This window comes from Parasteatoda tepidariorum, chromosome 5 (genome assembly GCF_043381705.1).
Source record: "Parasteatoda tepidariorum isolate YZ-2023 chromosome 5, CAS_Ptep_4.0, whole genome shotgun sequence".
NCBI classification, from domain to species: Eukaryota; Metazoa; Arthropoda; class Arachnida; order Araneae; family Theridiidae; genus Parasteatoda; species Parasteatoda tepidariorum.
In genome coordinates, this window is record NC_092208.1 from 83,811,233 (window position 1) to 83,834,037 (window position 22,805).

The 22,805-nt window shown below is 29.9% G+C and overlaps 1 protein-coding gene across 1 annotated transcript in view; it reads left to right on the top strand.

The window, feature by feature from the left end:
* Positions 1-22,805, top strand: part of LOC107457049 (smoothelin-like) — a 92,301-nt gene that overhangs the window by 33,024 nt on the left and 36,472 nt on the right. Inside the window, exon 4 of the mRNA XM_071181089.1 lies at positions 10,082-10,152. Within this exon, the coding sequence (XP_071037190.1) occupies positions 10,082-10,152 (71 nt within the window). The remainder of the gene's footprint in view (positions 1-10,081; positions 10,153-22,805) is intronic.

The window sequence follows — 22,805 nt, forward strand, 5'->3', positions numbered from 1 at the left end:
TGCTAAATACACAGAGATGCCAATTGCTCCGGTCATGACAGAATATTTTAATAAGCCGGTAGAGAAGTAAATGCTAAAACTCGCAAATGTTTGGTTACTTTTGAAGACTTTTAAACGGACAAACTATGCACTCTACACCTGCGAAGCTCGGCTAGCAAGGGGGTGGCGAGGGATTGTATAGGGAGTCTTTCCCTTCTTTGTAAATAATTGTATATATTTTTTTCTTTTTCACTTCATTTTATTTTTTGTCTTCAGCTTTAATTTTATTGCATTTTATATTTCATAGCGATTACTTGTATCATGCATATTATTAATCCCAGATCTTATTGTCTTATTGTGACATTTACCTGCTGAGACTTAACTTATGCTATACCCCCGCACCATCCTTCCCATCCTCCAATTTATTATCTTAGATCAGAGTTTCCCAAACTTATGACTTTTGTGTACCCTTTCTAAATATTTCGTAACGCTGTGTACCACTAATAAAAAAAATGAATGTATTTTTTTAATTTACAAAAAATTGCACAAAAGTTAAAAATCACAACTGGCTGCTGTCACAACTAATTATTAACCGTTAACTCTTCAAAAAAATAGCCTATAGAGAAATACGCAATCGTAAATTTTCATGGCTAGCTTTGTTTTTATATCAAATTTTTTGAAATTTTCGTTCGTTGCAAGATATTTTACATAAGAACGCGTACCCCCGCTAATTTATCCCCGTACCCCTGAGGNTTGACACTACTAATTATTAACTGTTAACTTTGAAAAAAATAGCCTATAGAAAAATACGCAATCGTAAATTTTCATGGCTAGCTTTGTTTTTATATCAAATTTTTTGAAATTTTCGTTTGTTGCAAGATATTTTGCATAAGAACACGTACCCCCTCTAAACTGTCCCCGTACCCCTGGGGGTACGCGTACCACACTTTGGGAAACACTGTCCTTGATGAAGGAGTAGATATCCCACACGGGATAGTAACTTCGAAAACACTGTATCAGTCAGTCAGTGTATTATGTATTAAGATGTCTTAATAGTTTTGTTTTAAGAAAATTCTTCCAAACTTGATTTACTTCCACTCTTATTTACTATTCGTCTGTCAAACTCAGGAGGAAGTTGTAGATTTCTACAATATTTAGAGTTGTAGCGTAATAACAATTCGGATTAGTAAAGTACGTTTATTTATTACTTAAAATCGAGACTGCCAACCTTCTACGCTTTTTCCAAACATTTATTCCAGTAATAGCTAAGTTAATGTTTTAATGTATTATTAAATCAGTTACACTTATCTTACACACTACTACATTAAAATGGCTTAAATCATATGCAACGCCATTTTGTTCCAATCACTTTCGTGGAGATGCTTTCAAAATGTTGAAAAGATCACCAAAAATTCTCAAAGATTTGGTTATCAAATATCTACCATTCTATAAAATATTTTGAAAAAAGCGTTGTAGCTGGCAGGCCTGCTTAAAATCTTCAATGCACACGTTTCAGGTCATATAGTTTAGTTTTAATTGTTTCTATTTCGCTTTACCAGGAGATAACAAGATCCTAGTATTGTTTTGAAACTGGGGCGCAAAGCGGCGCTTGTCCCTTCCATCGTGAACTTGTTTAATATTTGTCGCATCACATTGTGGTCAGCTGACCTTTTGGGTTGCTGAATGAAACGACATAACAGGAATTAAACGGTATTTAGTACATATGTCTGAATTGTTTATGTTTTAATGGTGGAAGAAATAAACTGAAATCTTACAAAATCCAAGAATCAAATTTTAAAACTCAATCATTTGCTACCACTTGAAAAAATTTCTTTACAAAGCGAAACAAGTTGCCATCTCTGAAGAGGATTGAAATACGCGCTCATCATTTCCGATATTTTCAGTTTAAAAATTATGCATTCATTGTTAAGTTTAAAAAAAAAAGCTGAATTTACGAATAAAAATGGCAACTATCGCCCTAATAAATTTATCAAATTCAACGCTTGAAGTTTACAAAAAAATATGTGAGCATAAGCAGTTAATGACAATTGGATACCTGGAAGTGACATCATTGTAGTGACGTGACGGTATTCGTCGATTCAGTTGCCAATCAGGTACCGCACACTCGTGTGACGTCGCTTACAGATATCCAATTAAATGTGATTTAAATCACAGGGTTGGACACAATCACGTCACTTGTAAGCAGAGATGCCAACTTGCTCCGGACAGCAAAGATATATTTTAAAGTGGAAGTTTATCAATTGTGATTCTTGGTTTAATAAATTCAATTTAGTAGATTTTTATCCACCACTATTTCTAAATAATTCGTAGGCTTATATAATTCGCCAGTTTATAGTCTTTAAGTCATGCTATGCATTTTAAAAAGCATGCAAAAATGGTCAAATATTTGCAAAATTTACTTTGTCGTTATTTACCGTTTTTTAAATTATTTTGGCGTGTCCGGAGCAGTTGGCATCTCTGCTTGTAAGTACCGAATAGTTGATTTGATTTTATTTATTAACACGCTAATTTTACATGGCTGGCCCGTCTGTCCAAACGGTAAATAATTGCAAACTAAATTTTCAAATATTAGGCAGATTTTGCTAGTTTTTTTAAAAGGTATAGCATTAGAGTGCCTGTCCGCGAAGCGGACAATCGAAGGCGCCTGTAATGTTGACAATGAGTTGATAGGCGAGCGAAAACTCAGACGCGGAAGTCACAAATCAGTTTGTACTGGATGTGATAGTCCTAATATATATGGGGGGGAGGGTATATGACTCCCGAGTCAAGAGATCACCTTTGGTCATTTCTCCGGTTCGAAGGAGTCATATACAGATCTGTAACAAGTAATATCTGTTGTTGATGTTGATGGGATCTCTGCTATCCGCTTTTATCCCCTTTGCTGTAAGGTGTATCTTGGGTGAGTTGAGTAGGTAATATCAGAGATGCCAACTTGCTCCGAACAGCGAATAAATATTTTCTAGTGGTAGTTTATTAATTGTAAGTCTTGGCTTAATAAATTCAATTTATTAGGTTTTAATACACCACTATTCCTACATAATTAGAAGGCTTATATAATTCTCCACTTTGTCACAATTAAGTCATACTAAACCTTTTAAAAAGTAAAAAAAATTAGTCAATTATTTGCAAATTTTAGTTAGTATTTTTTAAATTATTTTGGCGTGTCCGGAGCAGTTGGCATCTCTGTAATATATGTAAAAGTGGTGAATTATATAACGCTACGAATAGTTTAGAAATAGTGGTGGATAAAAATCAACTAAATTGAATTTATTAAACCAAGAATCACAATTAATAAACTACCACTTGAAAATATTTATTCGCTGTCCGGAGCAAGTTGGCATCTCTGTGCATATAAATAAAACTATTCCTGTATGTTCTATATCGCATTAAATTCTTCAAACCATTTTAGTAACGATAATAATATAAAAAATTAAAAATTTACTCGAATTATGTGTTTCTAATAATCTTGGCTTTGCCTGTCAGCGGTGACCCCCATGGCATTCAACGTGTTAACAAGCAAACTTTAAGGCATTTGTAAAATATTGTGCTAAATTTTAAATTTTGGTATCTACCAGACGTCAGTTGCAAGTAGAAAATATCGACATGATTTTGTGGAATACGTTTTCTTGTTCTAAAGTAAATTTTTTAACGAAAATAAATGATATTATATTCTATTTACTTGATAAGTAGGTATATTTTTTACATAAAAGAGAAAAATCGATAAATAATTTGTTTAAACTATTGTGTATTCTTTCAATAACTGAAGATATAAAAGCTTGTAATTTGAGTAATATTGCAAAGCCTATGTACGCCATTTTGTTTAAACAAGAATAATAGAATACTATGTTTCATTACCCGTTGCGCACACAAAGCGAGTTGGAGACAGTTAGAGTTCGAAAAAGAACTGTGAAAGCAATCCCGGGCATACACGACAATACTTTAACTTGTACTTCATTACATTTTAAATTTAGTACTTTTACTTGTTTTTTTTTTCGTTACTTTTTTTGGGAAGAAGTCAAGTATTTCTAACGAGAATGTCGAAAGAAGTCGTAATTTTTTACTGAATTATTTTTAAACATTTTTCTTCTCAAAAAAATATTTTTTTTTCGGAACTTTCAAATTTACTTTTTTAAATTTATAAATTTAATGTATTATATATTCTTTAACGGCTAAGTGGCTGGTGGGACGAAATGCAAAACACTTACTTTAACCTTTTGGGGACGGATGATTCATAAAAGCATTCGCACAAGATCAGAATCTGGATGTAAATAAATAAAAAACGGTAGCTTAAATGTAGGCGTTGCTAATTTGACAGACTTACTTTGCTTTTACTTTAATTATTGTTAGTTTAATCATATATATAATCAATGTTTTCAAAGCATAACTAAATAATTTTATTTTGAACTAAATTAATGGTGAATTAAATAAATGGCATTTATTTAATTCACCATTAATTTAGTTCAAAATAAAATTATTTAGTTATGCTAAATATTAATTACATACCTGCCAACTTTTACGCATTTGGCGTAAAATTTTATTTTTATGTTTAAAGTGGTAGTAAAATGTATGCTAACTATATATTCCTTGCATTTATAAACTTAATTTATAATCTCTTTGACCACCACTATTTTTTTAAAAATTAAGCATGTATATTAATATGTAATACTGTCGTAGTTGTCGGCTTAAACATTTTCAAAATACAGCGTTAAAAACAAAGATTTAGTGGTTTTAAAATGGGCAAAATTTCAAATTCCTTTTTATACGCAAACATTCGATTTTGATTTCTCGTTTGGTTTTATTTCAACGTTCACATTTCAGTAGAATTGTGTAATATTTCCTTCATTCTAAAATTGTATACTTATAAATTAAAATTTAATGCATTTTAAATAAATTTTTCTCACATTTTGTAATGAAGTTTTCGATTACTTTGAATTTTCGATTTTCTCGAAATGTACTTTAAAATTGTTACGTTTTTTTTATATTGTATATGTACTTTTTACCCGTTACTTTTTAAAATCAAAACTTTTTAGTCGTTCTTGTTCTTTTACTCCTTATTTTTGAAAAATAACGTTCCCATGTATGATCCGCGGATATGCGAGTGACAGCTACCAGGAGGCGGTCAAACCCTAAACATCCATACCCTTGTTGCATTTTAGTGAAATGAAGGGTTCATTCATAAAAAATAAAAATGAAGGATTCATTTCAAAAATCGAATAAAACATTTTTTTCTTCATAAATTTAGTGAACTTAAAACAAATCTCGGATTCCCGGGGATATAAGTGGTGGGCGAAAGCAAGCGCTCGTTACTATTTGTAGACCACAAATCTTTACTACGATGTCCCTTGTTTTTTGGAGAAAGGCCAAAGCACTGCTTAACGGAAGAATAAGGCGCTACCTAAACAATATTTCTAAGTAGAAAAATAATTATTGTATACAATCTTTTTGCTCTGATCTTTTCCGTGTTGAAATGTGGCCAAACTAGCTGCAACTTTTTTCTAGAAGTTCGCATCTTACTTGAGAGCGACTTTAAGATGATTTAATAATTCTACTGTTTTAAAAGTTTAAAAATTGGGCATAATCGTATTTGGCTATACTTTTACTTTCATCACTTGCAATGAAAGTAAATAGTCCATATTCTTACTTGTACTTAGGTACTTTTTAAATTTGGTACTTTTACGTTACTTTTGTGAGAAAAAAAATACAAGTATTTGCAACGAGAATAAAAAAAGAAATCGTAACTTATTTTGTGAATGTTTTAAAAAATTTCCTTCTCAAAAAAGTTTTTTTTTCCCGAAATTTTTGGAATAGTATTTTTTCTAATTTATAAATTGAATGAAATATATATTCTTCAACAGCTAACTTTTCTCTCAGCCTTTTTTAATTTTTCGTCTTCTCTTTAAAAATCATTTTTTCTAAATTAAAAGTTTAAACAGTATTTTTCCAAAACATAAAGCGTTTGCACACGATTGCTATTTAGATTTGTAATTTAAGCGTTATATCACTATCGCTACAGAGAGCGTTAACTAGACAGAAACAGAAAAAAACTACAACTCTGGTTTAACCCTTTCGCGCCGACTGTCACAAATACGTGCCAGCATAAAACCGTATCAATCAGGGTCAAAAGATAAAACTGGTAATCAAAGTATTTCTTTAGCAGTTTATTTGTGGGCGGAGTTATAATTGTTTGATTTATTTAATTCACCATTACTTTGTTCAAAATAAAACTATTTAGTTATACTTTGAATTAGCATTGATTATATATATGATAAAACTAGCATTAATCAAAGTAAAAGCAAAGTAAGTCTGTCAAATTAGCAACGACTGCATTTAAGTTACCGTTTTTTATTTTATTACACCTTGCTTCTGATTTTGTAAGAATGATTTTCTGAATCACCCGTCCCCAAGGGGTTAAGACTAAATTCCAGAAAATGCCCTGGATGCTTTCAAATTTAAGTAATAGTTAAAAATCAATAAACTACTGTCAGCATCTGCGCATTTTGTGTAACGTTCTTTTCTAGCAGTATTAATACTTGGCAATACTTATTACTTGTAACGGAAGCAAAAGTAAATTTTAGTTGCACTTCGTTACTTTTTAAATTTAGTACTTTTAGTTGTACTTCGTTACTTTTCTAATTTAGTACTTTTAGTTGTACTTCGTTACTTTTTAAATTTAGTACTTTTACTTGTTTTGTCATTGCTTTTTTGGAAAAAGTAGAAGTATTTGTTACGAAAATGTCAAAAGAAATCGCTACTTTTTTCTGAATTTTTTTAAAAAAAATTCCTTTACAAGGAAGCTTTTTCTTAAATTAATTTTTTTAATTTATAAATTTATGTATTATATATTTTTAACCGCTAACTTCTTTTTCCAAACGTCTTTAAGGATTGCAATTTCCCAAAAAAGAGAGGGTGACTGGCGGGAGGGAACATGAAACCTTTACTTTAATGGATTGTACCTGTATATAAATAATTTTTTTTTTTTTTACTTATTTCTTTAAACAAAAATTATAATGTTATCGAATTTGTTCAACAAATTAATTTGTTACTCAAAATTCTGAAAGTAAGAACGAAATTTCCATAGATTTAACAATTTTAGCAATTCCATAAATTAATGGTTTAGCGAAATTTTCATACATTAATGGTTAAAAATTACATCTTTTTTAATAGGAGTGTTTAGCGAAATTTTCATAGAGTAATGGTTAAAAATGACATCTTTTTTAATAGGATTTTTTAATAAGAGTGTTTAGCGAAATTTTCATAGAGTAATGGTTAAAAATGACATCTTTTTAAATAGGATTTTTTAATAGGAGTGTTTAGCGAAATTTTCATAGATTAATGGTTAAAAATGACATCTTTTTCAATAGGATTTTTTAATAGGAGTGTTTAGCGAAATTTTCATAGATTAATGGTTAAAACTGACATCTTTTTTAATAGGATTTTTTAATAGGAGTGTTTAGCGAAATTTTCATAGATTAATGGTTAAAAATGACATCTTTTTTAATAGAATTTTTTAATAGGAGTGTTTAGCGAAATTTTCATAGAGTAATGGTTAAAAATGACATCTTTTTTAATAGGATTTTTTTTTTTTGCATCACTGCATGCAAGAATTCTAGCATTAGATTCTCTTAGTGGTTGTAGATTTAGATTATTGCTCGTAGATACTACTTTAAAGTTTTGAGGTCAGGTACGTTATGGCTTGTAGATACGATTTTAATACTTGGAGGTCAGGTAAGAGACAGTTCATCTTATACATATATATCCTCTGTACAAAATAGAATAAAATGGTTGCAATAAAGGTTAGAGGTTTAATTTTGTCATTCCTTGAAAATTTTCTAGTACTATTATCAGGATATAAATTTGTTACCGTGAATGAGTGAAATCAAGTGAATGTCGACTTTCACCGGTCGATCACACAGTCGCTTTGGTGAATGTCCAAAATGCTTTATATTAATTTATTCGCTGATTTTATTACAATTATTCGATATTTCAATATCTACTGAGGATAGATTAGGAGGAACATCAGTATCTGGAGTTCCGGTTAAATACATACCGAACAACATTGATGTAGGGTATACCGGGCAACGGCACTTAACTAGACTTAGCCTATATTTTGGACATTTACCAAAGCGACTATGTGATTGTCAACATTCATAGGTTGAAGTCAACAACCATCAATTTTGGTCATTCACATTAACATATGTGTATTAGTTTTAATTGTTTATATAACGTGGCTGCCCAATTACTTTTAATTAACTTTATTGTATCAAAATTAAAAAAAGTGTGGAGTAGCACTCGTTACCACTTTAAATATTCAAGAAAAATGCCACGCAAAAATGAGAGAACTTGAAATCTGTATGATTATTAGACTTGGACATGCATTGTTATATTATTTTACGACCGTCGCTGAGCAGTCGATCCAATTCTGAGTTTACGACTATCAATGTTCAATTCAGTATATCCTTGTAATTTGGAACCCACTTTAAAAGACACGGGAACTCCTGAATCAAGTATTGTGAGCAATTTGCCTTCGGAGAGAACTTTTTAGATACAAGTAACATTCATTTGCGTTACAAGGAGAGGGAAATCACCAACACCACCCCCTGATAACAAAGGAATTTGACGATGAGGAGAACTTTTTGATGGAACTAATTAGCCGGTTGTGGAAATTTGCCGATGTAGAGAACTTTTTGATGGAACTAATACGCATTTGCGTTACATGGGGAGGAAAACCACGAAAACATCCTATGATTTGTCTGACGGCAAGGGGAGTCTAACACATGATCCGTTTACAACTGAGGATATTTTATATCAGCACTGTGGTTGGTGCGAGCCGGGTGCGAATTTTGGATTCTAACACGGGCCTCCTCATTGGGAGGCAAGAGCACTATCCCTGAAGCCATCCAAGGCTCCAACATACATAATTATAAAGATATTACGATTATTTACTTAAAACTGCAGTTTTAGGTTTAAGTTTATACCATTTTTAATTTACTATTTTTTTGCAATTAGCAATATAATTAACAGAATGTTTTAAGAAGTGTTCATCACATTAGTCAGTATATCTGGATTTGAATCACAGCAATGGCTCTATGGTATGCGGCTTCATGTGGACAAAGAGAACTTTTTTAAAAATGATTGTGAAGAAACTATACACCCGAATTATCTTATCGATTAGTCAAAATGAAGATAAATGCTCAAATTTTAAGGAAATATTAGTTCCAATTGCGTTCAAAATGAAACTTAGTTCTCTTTTCTTTTTTTTCTTTTTTTTTGGTAAATGTATAAAATCTGTTCAAAGTGCCCCTTTTGCCCTACTGCGGTTAGTTTTTTTTCCTTTTTTCAATATTTATTTATTATTTATTATTTATATTATTCATTGTTTATATTATTCATTATTTATATTATTTATATTATTCATTATTTATATTATTTATATTATTCATTATTTATTTTATTCATTATTTATATTATTCATTATTTATATTATTCATTATTTATATTATTTATTATTATTAATTTATTTATATTTATTTATACTAATTTATTATTTTTTGTTTTGGACTTTTACACAATTTCGATGATGAGAAAAAATGTTAGCGTATAGAGTTCTATGCAATGATCTTTTTACCTTTAAAGAATATTAGTGTAAGGAATACCGGGATATGGACTTTTACTTTGAAACTCATCATTGTAGGAATTGATAAAAATTGACCCTTTAATTTAAAATAATTAGTCCAGACAATACCCCTTTCCATAAAAAGGAAATGCCTTTGTGCAGAAATCGAATCTATGTAGAAAATAAAACGCATCCCTTATCGTTATCCACATACAAAAGAAGTGGTAAATCGACTTCCAAAAGACAGGGAGTTAGAAATTGAAGGGTTAGTGTTTTGTAATATAGCTTCCCATAACGTTATTAGCTTAAGAAAACTGTGATTTTAGAAGTTCAACTCTTAAAAATAAAACTCAAGTATAGTCAATAGTATTTGACAACACAATAACTAAAATCCTCAAGTATTGCCAACTTACGTAGATAAATAACTACCATTTTAGGGTAGATTCTAATGTTTTCTTTTTATTTCAGTTTAGTTTCGTTAGATGAAGCTTGCAGTTCATTTATCGCTTTACTTTCACAGAATTCTTCTTTCAAAGCAAGTAATTACAAATATAATTGTTTTAAAATGTCTATATTTATAATATAACATTCTATCGCAGAGCTTTAAAATTAAGAAAATTATTCCATTTCATAAACATCGCTCTTCAAAAGACATTGACAAAAATTTAGTACGTTGCTCTTTTATCGTTAGCATTGAAAATATGAGTGTTCGAAATGTGTACTTATAAAAGAACAAAAATATTCATTGTTTACACTTCGTAAAACACACCCTGCCTTAAATAGCTTATCAGAGATTCAAACGACTTTTTTTTTATTTAAACAGAATAGCTACTTAGTAATGGAGTCACAATCAATAGAACAAGGGACTGCTTTAAAACAATTCGATAGGTCGAACATGCGATTAAGTGTTAATAGAAAAGCAGTAGAAAACATACTTTTCTAAAGTTCTATTCTATAAAGTCGTGACGTCACTAGAAAGAAGTTCGTTGCCAGATTTAATCATGGTCAGAATGAAGTTTTAATCACGTTTCGGAGCAGTCATTAGGTCAAGGTTTTTTTTTCTCATCGTCTGCGAGTTTCGTCGTGCGCATAAACCGCATCAAATATAATTTTGTATTCCAGCTGATGATGCTGAGTTGTTTTCGCCTTGCATTTTTCACCATGTGAGCGTTTTATCTGCAAAAATAACTTTTTTTTTGTTTGTTTGTTTATTTTGTTTGAATAATTATTCTTGTCAAAGGAATTTATTGCAGAGATGACTTAGGTGAGATATTTCTTCCTTCTCACTAGAACTAGTTTGCAGTTATTTGTTTCATACTGGTCATATTTATTTAGTAAATGAATTATTGAAATGTTCTAATTAATTTTAGTCAGAAATTCCAATTAATTTAATTTGATTTTGTAATCAACCAAATAATATACTGGCATAATTAAGTTACTGTTTTTTAATTAGTATAACTAAATTTTGAATATTGATTTGAATTCTTTTCCATATTTTTTAATTTACAATCTTCGCTATAAGTACAAAATGAAACTTTAATGAAACACATTGCCTTATAAATTAATTCTATGATTTCGATCTAATTTTGTTCTGAATTGTTTATAAGTAGATTCCAATTTATTAAACGTAAAAGCATTATTTAATTATTTGCTTTAATTATGCATCGTTGCATTGTTAAAAAAAAATTATAAATTCTTACAAATTTATGAAGGAAGCTATTTCATGAACTTTAAAATTTATTAATCTTTTTACGGTACCTTACAAACTTGCTACAATCAAAATGCTACATAAGTAGAGATGCCAACTTGCTCCGCTTAGTAAAAAAAAAAATATTTTCTAATAATTAAATAGTTGAGTAACCAGTCTTCATCTTTTTGAAGAAAAAAAATGTGGTTGTACCTAGAAAAGAAGGCATGAATCAAACTACCAGAAAGCATTTACCAGAACTTGACATCTAGTTCTTGGACAATTTAAACACTGAAGGAAACTTGAATTGTAAGGTTGCCACCACCTTATAAAATTCAAAATTTTATCAAAAGCAATTAAAATTAGCAACTTTCAACGGCAAATTTTCAGTGCAACTTGCTCCACTTTGTATTAGTATTTTTCATTTTAAGTATTTTTTTAACCACTATATATCAAATATTCGAAGTACCATATAAAATGCAACTTATTTCAGTGATCTCAAAGTGACCACTTTAGAAAGTGGGGGTAATATATCCTCATTTTTCAAAACTTATTGTTTAATTCGCTACCAACTTATTATAAGTTTTGTAGAAATCGGAGCAGTTGGCATCCTTGAATTTTTTTTCAGTTAGCTATTGAAGGCTATAAATATTAAATGAATATTTAAATATGAATAATTTGAAATGTAAGTCACAGTAGTAGTTATATGGTTGAATAATTAAATATATAATAAATTAATGAAAAAGAAATGAGCTTTTACCACTTTTTATATAAATAATCGCCTGTGGCATCCCTGGAATTGCCACCTGCTAATATATCAAATTAACTATCATATCCCTAAAGATGACGCCTGTTATTATTACAAAGATGCCAACTTGCTCCGATTTGCAAAAAATATTTTCTAGTGGAAACGAAACTCGAGTTAATTTTAGTTAATTTTTCATTTCAAGTAATTTTTTCTACTACTATTCAAAATATCACACGAAATGCAACTCTATAGCAGTTATCTCGTTGTGCCACTTTTAACCCTTTCGCACCCACTGTCACAAATATGTGGCAGCATAAAACCGTATCAATCTGGGTAAAAATATAAAACTGGTAATCAAAGTATTTCTGCAGCAGTTTATTTGTGGGGGGAGTTATAATTGTTTGATTTATTTAATTCACCATTAATTTAGTTCAAAATAAAGCTATTTAGTTATACTTTGAATTAACATTGATTATATATATGATTAAACTAACAATAATTAAAGTAAAATCAAAGTAAGTCTGTCAAATTAGCAAGGACTACATTTAGGTTACCGTTTTTTATTTAATTACAACTTGATTTTGATTTTGTACGAATGCTTTTCTGAATCACCCGTCCCCAAGGAGTTAAAGAGTAAACATAAATATCCTCATTTAACAAATTTTGCCATCTGATTCCTTTCCATGAATTATAACTTTAACAGAAAGCGGATCAGTTGGCATCCCTGATATTAGCTAGATTTTCTTATGTAACATATACTGTTATTAAATAATAAAATTACAGACATGCCAACTGCTCCGGATTCAACGAAATATTTTTAAAAAAAAACGGTAGAGCACTAAAAGCTAAAATTTGCAGATTTTTCGTTACTTTTGCAATTTTTCTAAAAAAGCTCAACATGGATGAATGTATTGTATTATTGGAATTACATACATTTGCAGGCCTATGTGCTTATTATAGGTTTATTAAACTTACGGGTTGATGATAAAAAACGGCGTTTTACGTAATATTTTGAATTATTTAGAAACAGTGATTAGTAAAAACCCTATTAATCGAATATACTAACCAATAATTGCATATTAAATCACTACCACCAGAAAATATTTATTCGCAGTCCTGAGCATGCAACCTGTTTTCTCTGATATTATAGTGGATAACATTTTCGAATAATTTAAATTCGCTCATTTATTTATATCCATCCTTAAAACTCCCGGGATACATTGCACCAAGAAAAATAATAAATTGGTATTATTTTTAGAGATTCTTGGTTTGATGGGTTAAGAGATTTTTTGATTTTATGTAGCTAAGCTACACCATCTCCAAATCCCCCATTCATATTTAAAATTCGCTCATTTATGTATATTACACAGTTAAAAATCCCAGGCTACATTGCAACCAAAAAAATGGTATTCTTTCTAGAGATTTTTGGTTTCATGGGTTTAGAGATTTTTAGTTTTATGTAGCTAAGCTACACCAACTCCGGATAAGAAACCGGCTGATTGGAAACTGAAACGTGATCTAACCGGTGGATTAGTTACAACAAAACGGTATTCACTTACTCTCTCAATTTCGCCTTATTTTTGTGTTTTCACAAGCTCCGAGTATCTGGCGATGGTTACATCATTGGTAGGTGTTTTGAAGTCACCTGAAAGCCGGTGAAGGTTGCGCCATTTTTAAATATTTTTAAAGCTCCCAAATGCAGCAAAAAGGAGCATAATAAATTGGTATACAATTATCAGCAAAATATTAGGAAAGAATTTTCCGTAAGTAGATTATTACATGATATACCACCATCCATATTATGCCGTCAACCAAATTAAAAAGACAACATAAGAAATGAGCATTAATTAATGCAAAGTAAAAAAATATTTAACCACCAAAATAAGTTGATACTTGATACAACAAAAGTTGATACCGAAAGTTGACACCATAAGTTGATACCGAAGTAAGTTGATACTTAAAACGTTAACCGTTCCGATACATCCAGACCGAGCTGTAAAAAGAAACATGGTGCAAGCAAATCTTGTTCAGTTAACGGTCACCATCAAAGTTGCGTCTCTTACCGAATTTCGGTGCACCATGTAGGTATTTCTCGACCATACTTAGCAATATTTGGTGTATCTAAAATAAAATAGTCTTACATTTAACCAAATATAAGTGCTATGAGAAATTTTGCCCCAAATATTGGTTAAAAATTTACCGAATTATCTTACATTGTATACCTGATATTTGAGATTAGTTTCTATTTTTCTCTGAGCTCCTAGAAAATTTAAAATAAAATTCTAAGAGTTGGAAACTCTAAATAATTTCTTATGTTTTCAAATTAATATACACCAGAATAAGATCTACATATAGTTCTTCCAGGAACGAATCTCAATATATGTAGAACAGTCATATATTTAAAATTTCTCAGCAACTATTTATTTAAGTGCTCATCGGGTCTTTAAAGAACTGTTGAAACGGAGACACGTAAACTCTCAACAACAACGAAGTCAGATCATGTTTTTAAGTTAAAAATGACTTCTAGGAAAATCTTCAAAAACTGTTACTTTTTTTTCTCTCAAACCAATGGAACCGCTCAAGCCAAAACGTTTATTTTTCAAAAAAAGTTTTGGCTAAGTTTTAATAGACGATGTCAACAATGCAAAGTACGCTAGAGCGCATGCGTCCCACCTCTCTCAAGGTTGAAAGGTGCCATATGAGCTGCAAAAACGAATAAACTAGCTTAGCGCTTCAACTCTTTTGGCTTTTTGGGTGGCTTTAATGAGATAAACTGATATGGTGGCCAAATGAAGAACGTGTTTTTTTTGTGACATTGATGAAGCTTCCACCTAAATCATCCTCAAGGATCTAAAACTTGTGAGGGAAACTTGAAATAATTTTAAAAAACAATAATTATTAAACAATCCTTAATACACAAAGATAATGCCAGCAAGTGTGAAATGCTTTATTTCACTTAAAACCTGCTTTAAAAAAGTTGGAGTTCTGTCCTGATAAATCAAAACAAGACTTTTTAACTAATAAGTATTAAACAATTTCAATTAAAATGTATTGCCTTTTTGTAAGTAATATACATTATCTAAAATTTGTGAGAGAAATTTGGAGATGTGTTCTAAACAACAAATATTAAACAACGTTTAATGCAAATCGGTAATAACAGTAAGTGAGAAATGATCTACTTCATTAAATGTCTTCCTTAATATCAAAAATCGTAGATCTGTCCCACTAAATGAAGACAAAGATTTTTAAAAATATAAACGAAAATACGAAATACGTATTAAACGAAATTAGTACTTAAAAGTATAGTCTTTTTTGACTGCTATACAATAACTGAAATTTGTGAGTGAAACTTGGAAACGTAAAACAACTTTTAATGCAAATCGGTAATATCAGTAAGTGAGAAATTTATTTCATTTTATGTCGGCCCTAATGTCAAGAATCATAGACCTGTCCTGATAAATGAAGACAAGACTATTTAACTAATAAGTATTAAACAATATTAATTAAAATGTATTGCCTTTTTTCAACTAATTTACATTAACTAGAATTTGTGAGAGGAATTTGGAAACGTGTTTTAAACAACAAATATTCAACAACTTTTAATACAAATAGGTAAAAATAGTAGGTGAGAAATGATTTACTTCATTAAATGTCTGTCTTAATATCAACAATAGTAAATCTGTTCTGATAAATGAAGCCAAGGCTTTTTAGCTAATAAGTTTCAAACAATATAACTTGAATTGTACAGTTCTTTTGTAATCGATATGCTTATCTGAAATTTGTGGGTAAAATCTGCAAACCTTTTAACCCTTTTGAAGGCCGTGGTAAGTATACTTGCCACCACGTTTTACCACTTTTAATTTAGGTTTCCATTTTTCAATAACTTCAGCTTTCTTGAAGTGAGTTTGAATAAAATTGGTAACCATTTGTCATTTTTAAAAACCACATAAAAGTTACAAAATACATAATTCCTTTTGAAGTTTGTAGCATTTAAGGAATTTATTTTATAAATAAAGAAAAATAAAAGTCAGTAAGTTCCTAATAGGTCATGTTAAATATATTTACCACCAAAAAATGGGCATTTTTATAAACTAAATGAGTTTTTTTTTATATCAATTACTGTTCTTAAAACAATTTCAATTCCAAAAATACTTTAATTTACATTTACTAGAAATAAATGGCCCATTAAGGGGTTAATCAAGATTATCAATGTAATTGTACGTCACTCAACTCCTCTTAAAGTGCATATGTTGATAGCTATTTTTGCAGTTATGTGTAGGACAGATAGGATTAAAACGTTACATTTAAACGTGGTTTGCTTATAAGCAACTTTTAAGCGTAAAAAAGGTTCTTTAACCGTTTTAAATGATCATTTGTAAGCATCTGCTGTCTTACTCGAATTGGGCTGATTTTAATCACCATATTATTGTGTCTGCATCTCAATTCGTGGGTGGTCAACAGCAGACTGAAACCATGGTATATTTCATGCAGAGCTTGTNAAAAGTCAGTAAGTTCCTAATAGGTCATGTTAAATATATTTACCACCAAAAAAAGGTCATTTTTATAAACTAAATGAGTTTTTTTTTATCAATTACTGTTCTTAAGACAATTTCAATTCCAAAAATACTTTAATTTACCTTTACTAGAAATAAAGGGCCTGTTAAAGGGTTAAGCAATAAATATTAAACAACTTTTAATGCAAATGAGTAATAGTGAGAAATGATTTACTTCATTAAATGTCTGCCTTAATATCAAGAATCGTAAATTTGTCCTGATAAATAAAGAGAAGGTTTTTTTACTAATACATATTAAACGAAATTAGTACTTAAATTACAGTCTTTTTGACTGTTATCCAATATCTAAAATTTGGGAGCGAAATTTTGAGACGTGTTTCAAGCAACAAATACTAAACAACTTTTAATGCAAATAGATAATGTCAGTAATTTAGAAATGATTCATTGTCAGTCCTAATGTCAAGAATAATGTATCTTACTTGATAAATTAGGACAAGGCTTTTTAACTAATAGGTATTAAACAATATTACTTGAAATGTAATGTATTTTTTTGTAATTAATATATATAACTTGTGAGTAAAACCTGCAAACGTTTAAACAACAAATATAAAATTACTTTTAATGTAAATAGGTAATGAGAGTAGCTAATAAATATTAGACAATATTTAACTTTAATTTACCATCCTTTTGTAACTGATATACATTATCTAAAATTTATCTAAATGAAACTTTTAAAGTTTTAAATAATAAGTGATAAAAAAAAGACTTTTTAACCACAGTTTATCGCAGTTGGTGTGAAATGCTTTATTTCATTTAGAGTCTGCTGCAATTTCAAGAGAATTTTTTCGTTCAGATTTTTGAGGAAAAATAGTGCTGGACTAAAAAATGCTGGGGAATATTTGGAAATCATTTTCTTGATTTCCAATTTTCTTAAAACGTATGCAGGCGTGATAGACGCTTTTTCCTTAAGTGAATGAGGTTTTTATTGGGGAGATTTGCTTACATGCTTACATACGGTCTCGTATGTAAGATTGAAGCAACTGCGATTGTTCGTGTTTATTTTAAATGCTATTTGTATGTTTACGTTATGTTGGGGTGATTTACTCTGCAAAGACAAAGCTACAAGGGCTCTGTTTATAGCTGTTAAATGTTGTTTCCCGTTTAAGCCTTCCTTCGAGCTAAAAAGATGGAATGCGAATTTTAAAAAATGTATTGATGACATTTAGAAATGAATCGTGTCATCTTGCAACGGTTGGTTCATTTAATGAGAAAAATAAAAATTTTATTCGTTTTTGTTTAACATTATGGTTGCCTAATTGCACTAATTATATAAGAAACTAGATATGATTTCGTTATTTAAAAATTACAAATTATATTTATTTTAACTATACAATTTAGTTAAAGGAAGTTAAATGATCAATGGAAGTTCAATAGAATTTTTTAAATATTATTATTGATAATAATAATAAAAATAAGCTGCATTCTTTATCGCTGAATTAATCAAAATCTATAATCTACAAATTTTTTTTGCTCACAGATGCGCAGTTTTACGAAGAACAAAGCATCTTGAATCGTATGCCACAGCTTTAAAAAGTTAGTCTACGTCCATTGAATACATGTAGAATGTTTTTGATTTTGTGGTCAAAGTGAAAATGCTATTCCACTACGTTAAAGTTTTTAACCAACGGACTTTTGAAAAATCTCTTATTCTAACTTACGTAAGTTTGATATTTTTTCACGAGTGTATGAGCACTTACTTGAAATCTTACGTACCAGAGCGTACAGAAGTCGATCCCAATTTGCAAAATCTCCCTATTGTGTCAAATTTCCTATCGACAGATTAACCACAAACTCTGTCATGTGTCTGTAGCGAAACTATGTAGCATGTTTCATTCATGGTTGCCACGGGCGACTAAAAACGCAAAGAGTGGTCGCTTATAAACTTCAAATTTTCATTAAGAGAGATTAAAATCAGCAACTTTTTATAACACACTGTTTTCAACTTGATATTGAAAATACATGCCTGTCAACTTGTACTGTCGTTGAAAAAAAGTTTACAAAGTGGTAGTAAAACAACAATTAAATTCAGAAGAATTTTCTAAAATCAAAGCTATTAAGACATTTACAAGCATAACTAGCCAACTAATAGACAATATCTTCATATCATTTTTTTAACCCTTTCCACTCGAGAGGTGACTGTCAGTCAGCACTGTTGCCTGTAAATTACCAACCACTCAAATTGTGAAATTTTTTTCATCTTAATGTTTAGTTACCACTTCATTCAGTGATCTCCGGGTATTATGAAGTAAGTTTGTGAAAACTTTTTCAAAATGTTAATGGTTGCGTCCATTTTTTTGACTGTTAAAAGGTTAAATTATTAATTCGACGAGGTAGTTTAAAAGCTTTTGAAAACTTTAAACTTCAGGCATTAAACACTAATTTGCTACCACTAAGAAAATTTTTTTTCAATGGTCGTACAAATTGGCGGTATAAAACTGAAGGCAAGCAATGATTTTGTTTTTAATATGAATAATTTATACAGTAAGTTCCAGTGGTAGTTATAATTGACTAATTTAAGAGATAATAGATAAGCAAAAATGAATGTTCTACCGAAATTTGCATTTTTAATCACATCCCTGCGAATTCATAAAAACTAGTATGTGTTATACTTATTTAAACAGCAATGCCAACTGCTCTGGATTAGACAAAATATGTTCCAAAGGGGTAGAGAACAACAAAATAAAATGTTCAGATTTTCGGGTAATTTTGCGAACTTTTTAAAAGACTCAACATGGCTTATCAATAATAAAGTGGCGTATGATATAAGCCTTTAAGTTATTTAGAAGTTGCGGTGAGTAAAAACTATATAAATCGAATATACTGTGTAAATCGAATATACTAAATAAGGAATTATACATTAAAAAACTACCAGTCGAAAATGTTTAACCTCTTTCCGGAGCAAGTTGGCATCTACAATCTGGAGAATTTAAACTATTTCTGATTTTTTATTGAGCTTTGATTTCAAGTAGGAAAACAATTTTTTCTCTTTAATTTTATTTTCAAAAATTCAAAAATTTAAATTCGACAACTTGCTTTTTGAGTACATTCACTGTGATTGTACTGATTCTTTATTAGAAATGATAAAAAAAAGTAATTTCATTGTTTGAAACGAGCTTACCAAATATAGTTAAAAATATCAAACAAGCGTCTGTTTTTCCAATGAAACTGAGAGTATTTAATTATTATGCAGATAAGTTACCATGATTCTTCAGATTAACGCTGATGCATAAAAACTTTTTGCATAGTTGAAATCAGAGCATAGAACTCGCAATTCTAAAATCTCCGGAATAAAAAAATAAAAAGACTATAAAAATTTAGGGTATGTAATAGTTTCGACTACTAAGTCTGAAATCTTGTCTCCCATGGACTATAAAAAATAAAAAATTGTGAGTAAAATTCATATAGAACATCGGTAATTAAACATATTCTTTAATCAAAATTAAATATTTTTATCTACATAAGAAATTCGTCATATGAAATTTCATCAGATTATATATCAACAAAATAAAGTGTCGCCATTAAAATGTTGCCTTTTTAGCCTTTTTGATAGTATTATAGTATATTATTCTGTAAGACCCAAAGGAAAATTACGTGAAAAGCTGTTCTAATTTCTGAAAAGATAAATTAAATTCTTAAGCCTTTTTAATCTCATTAAAAATGTTTGATATGTTTCTTGGGGAAAAACTGGGTAATATATTTTGTGCATTAAACTTATTTTTGTAGAGCTAATAGTTTTCTCAGAGTTTTGTCTTTTGAGCGTTTGAAATATGTCGACTGTTATTTCCAATTTGTAATTTTTTGAAGCGAATGAAGTTTCTAATCAAGTAAAATTAGAATGCCATTTTTTTTCTCTTTTTTTTACATTTCCCAGATGTGTAACGGGTCTCTTTTTAGTTTTGTAACATGTATCGCTATCAGGCACTGGACTCTAGATTAAATTTAAATATTCTAACTAGTCGAAAAATGCCCACATTTTGATTGTAGCTAAATTTAATTTAGCTACAATGTGGCATCCCAGCAATCCTAAAATATTATTACGTATATGATAAAATTGAATCAAATATTGGCCAATGTCTCTGTATCTCAATAGGTTGTTAATTGATTCACAGCGGAACGTTTGTAAGAATGCGGTAAATTTTGAAGATGCTTGTAGCTTTTTATATGACATTTCCACAGGTTTACAACCTCATTTCCAAAAAGACATAATTTTTCTTATCTAACACAGTGTCTTTAAAGATAAAAATAACTATTTCCCTTCCCCTTTTTTTTATACTACCAGTGTTTGTTTACTTTGGGCATCTCAGACTGTGTGGCTTTCGCCAGAAACGCTCTCATATTTTCTTCCTTTTTTTTTAAACTTCTCAGAAATCATTGGAAGAAATGTGGTGAGGGTTATCATCATCGCCATCTCTGTGGTATGAAAAGTCGTGGAATATTTAGACGAGCATTAACCTTCTTCTTAATTCAAAGAAAATTAAGATTTTCTTCTTTAATTTTCATATTGTCGGCTTTCCTTTTTTGCTTATCTTTGATAGTTAAGAAAAAGAAAGTTTGCAAGTATTGTCTAATAGCAGACCCATAGAAGCACAAAAAATACTACACGGCAGCAAGCAATGCAGATCATGGTATAATCTGATGATCATTTTTATTTTTATAAAGCCAGACAAAGAGAAATTTTGCAAGCGTTGTTCAGTAGCACATTCAACACGTCAGCAAGCAATGCAGATTATTACATAATCTACAGATCATTTGTCCTGTCATTTTTATAAAGCCAAACAAACAGAAAGCTTGCAAGTGTTGTTTAACCCCTTTGGGACGAGTGATTCAGAAAAGCATTCGTACAAAATCAGAATCAAGTTGAAATTAAATAAAGAACGGTATCTTAAATGTAGTCGTTGTTAATTTGACAGACTTACTTTGCTTATACTTCAATTATTGTTAGTTTAATCATATATATAATCAATGTTAATTCAAAGCATAACTAAATAGTTTTATTTTGAACAAAGTAATGGTGAATTAAATAAATCAAACAATTATAACTTCACACACAAATAAACTGCTAAAGAATTACTTTGATTACCAGTTTTATATTTTTACCCTGGTTGATACGGTTTTATGCTGTCACGTATTTGTGACAGTCGGCACGAAAGGGTTAATAGCGTAAGTTTAGAGGCACGAAACAACTAACGCTGTAGTAAGGATAATGGCATAATCTGCAGATCATTTTTCTGCCATTTTTATTTTTATAAAGCTATACAAACAAATAGAGAAGAAAATTATGGAGACTAATTTTTAAAAACATCTTCAAACTTGTTTCTAATAAAAATGCATGCATACCTGTCAACTTTTACGCTTTTCAAAGAAGTATTTTCCTAGTGGTAGGGTAAAGCCAATAAAGCTGAGATTATATATTGAGGTGTTTCGTAAAAATTTAGCCAACAATTAAAAACAATATATGAGAGCTAGAAAGACGATCATATATCTTATTATATTTAAAAATCTAATGATGTTGTCGCAGTTTTTCATTGTTGTCCGTGCATTTTTATTTACCGGAAAATCATGCGGTAGGATCCAGTTTTCCCTCATTCGTTTCCTCTTGTTTTGGTTGTTATCAGCATAAAATTAATAAAAGTTATAAAGGTATAATTTTTCTATAAATACTAGTGGGCTGCGCCTCCTGCTTGCTAACACTCACCAACCTCCAAAAATTGCTACGCAATCTTATATGGTTTGCTTCGCAAACCAAGCTCGCTTTTCTCGCTACTGACTTAGGTACATTGCAAATGCACAAAATTCAAAGAATTCAAAACAATCATTCAAATCCATATTCAATCCATTTTTAAAAAAAATTACATCTTTTTAGTAAATACTAAGTCATTAAAATAAATTTGAATTCAAATAAATGACACGTAATTCGTTAAACTTATTAGAAATGTGCTGTAGTATAAAATCTTAAAGCGTAACAGCACGACTGAGACTCATTTTTCATTGAATAACTAATAACGATAATAAAACAAATAAATTCGTAATATAAATCAGAAATCGTCAAATAAATTCGTAATATATAAATTCGTGAAAAAAAGCGCTTTCGACAAAATTCTAAAATAGAGATCTATCGACAAAGACTACTCACTTCTGCTTAGCTTAATAGTATGAGATTGCCGCAGCTGATACTCTCTGGTT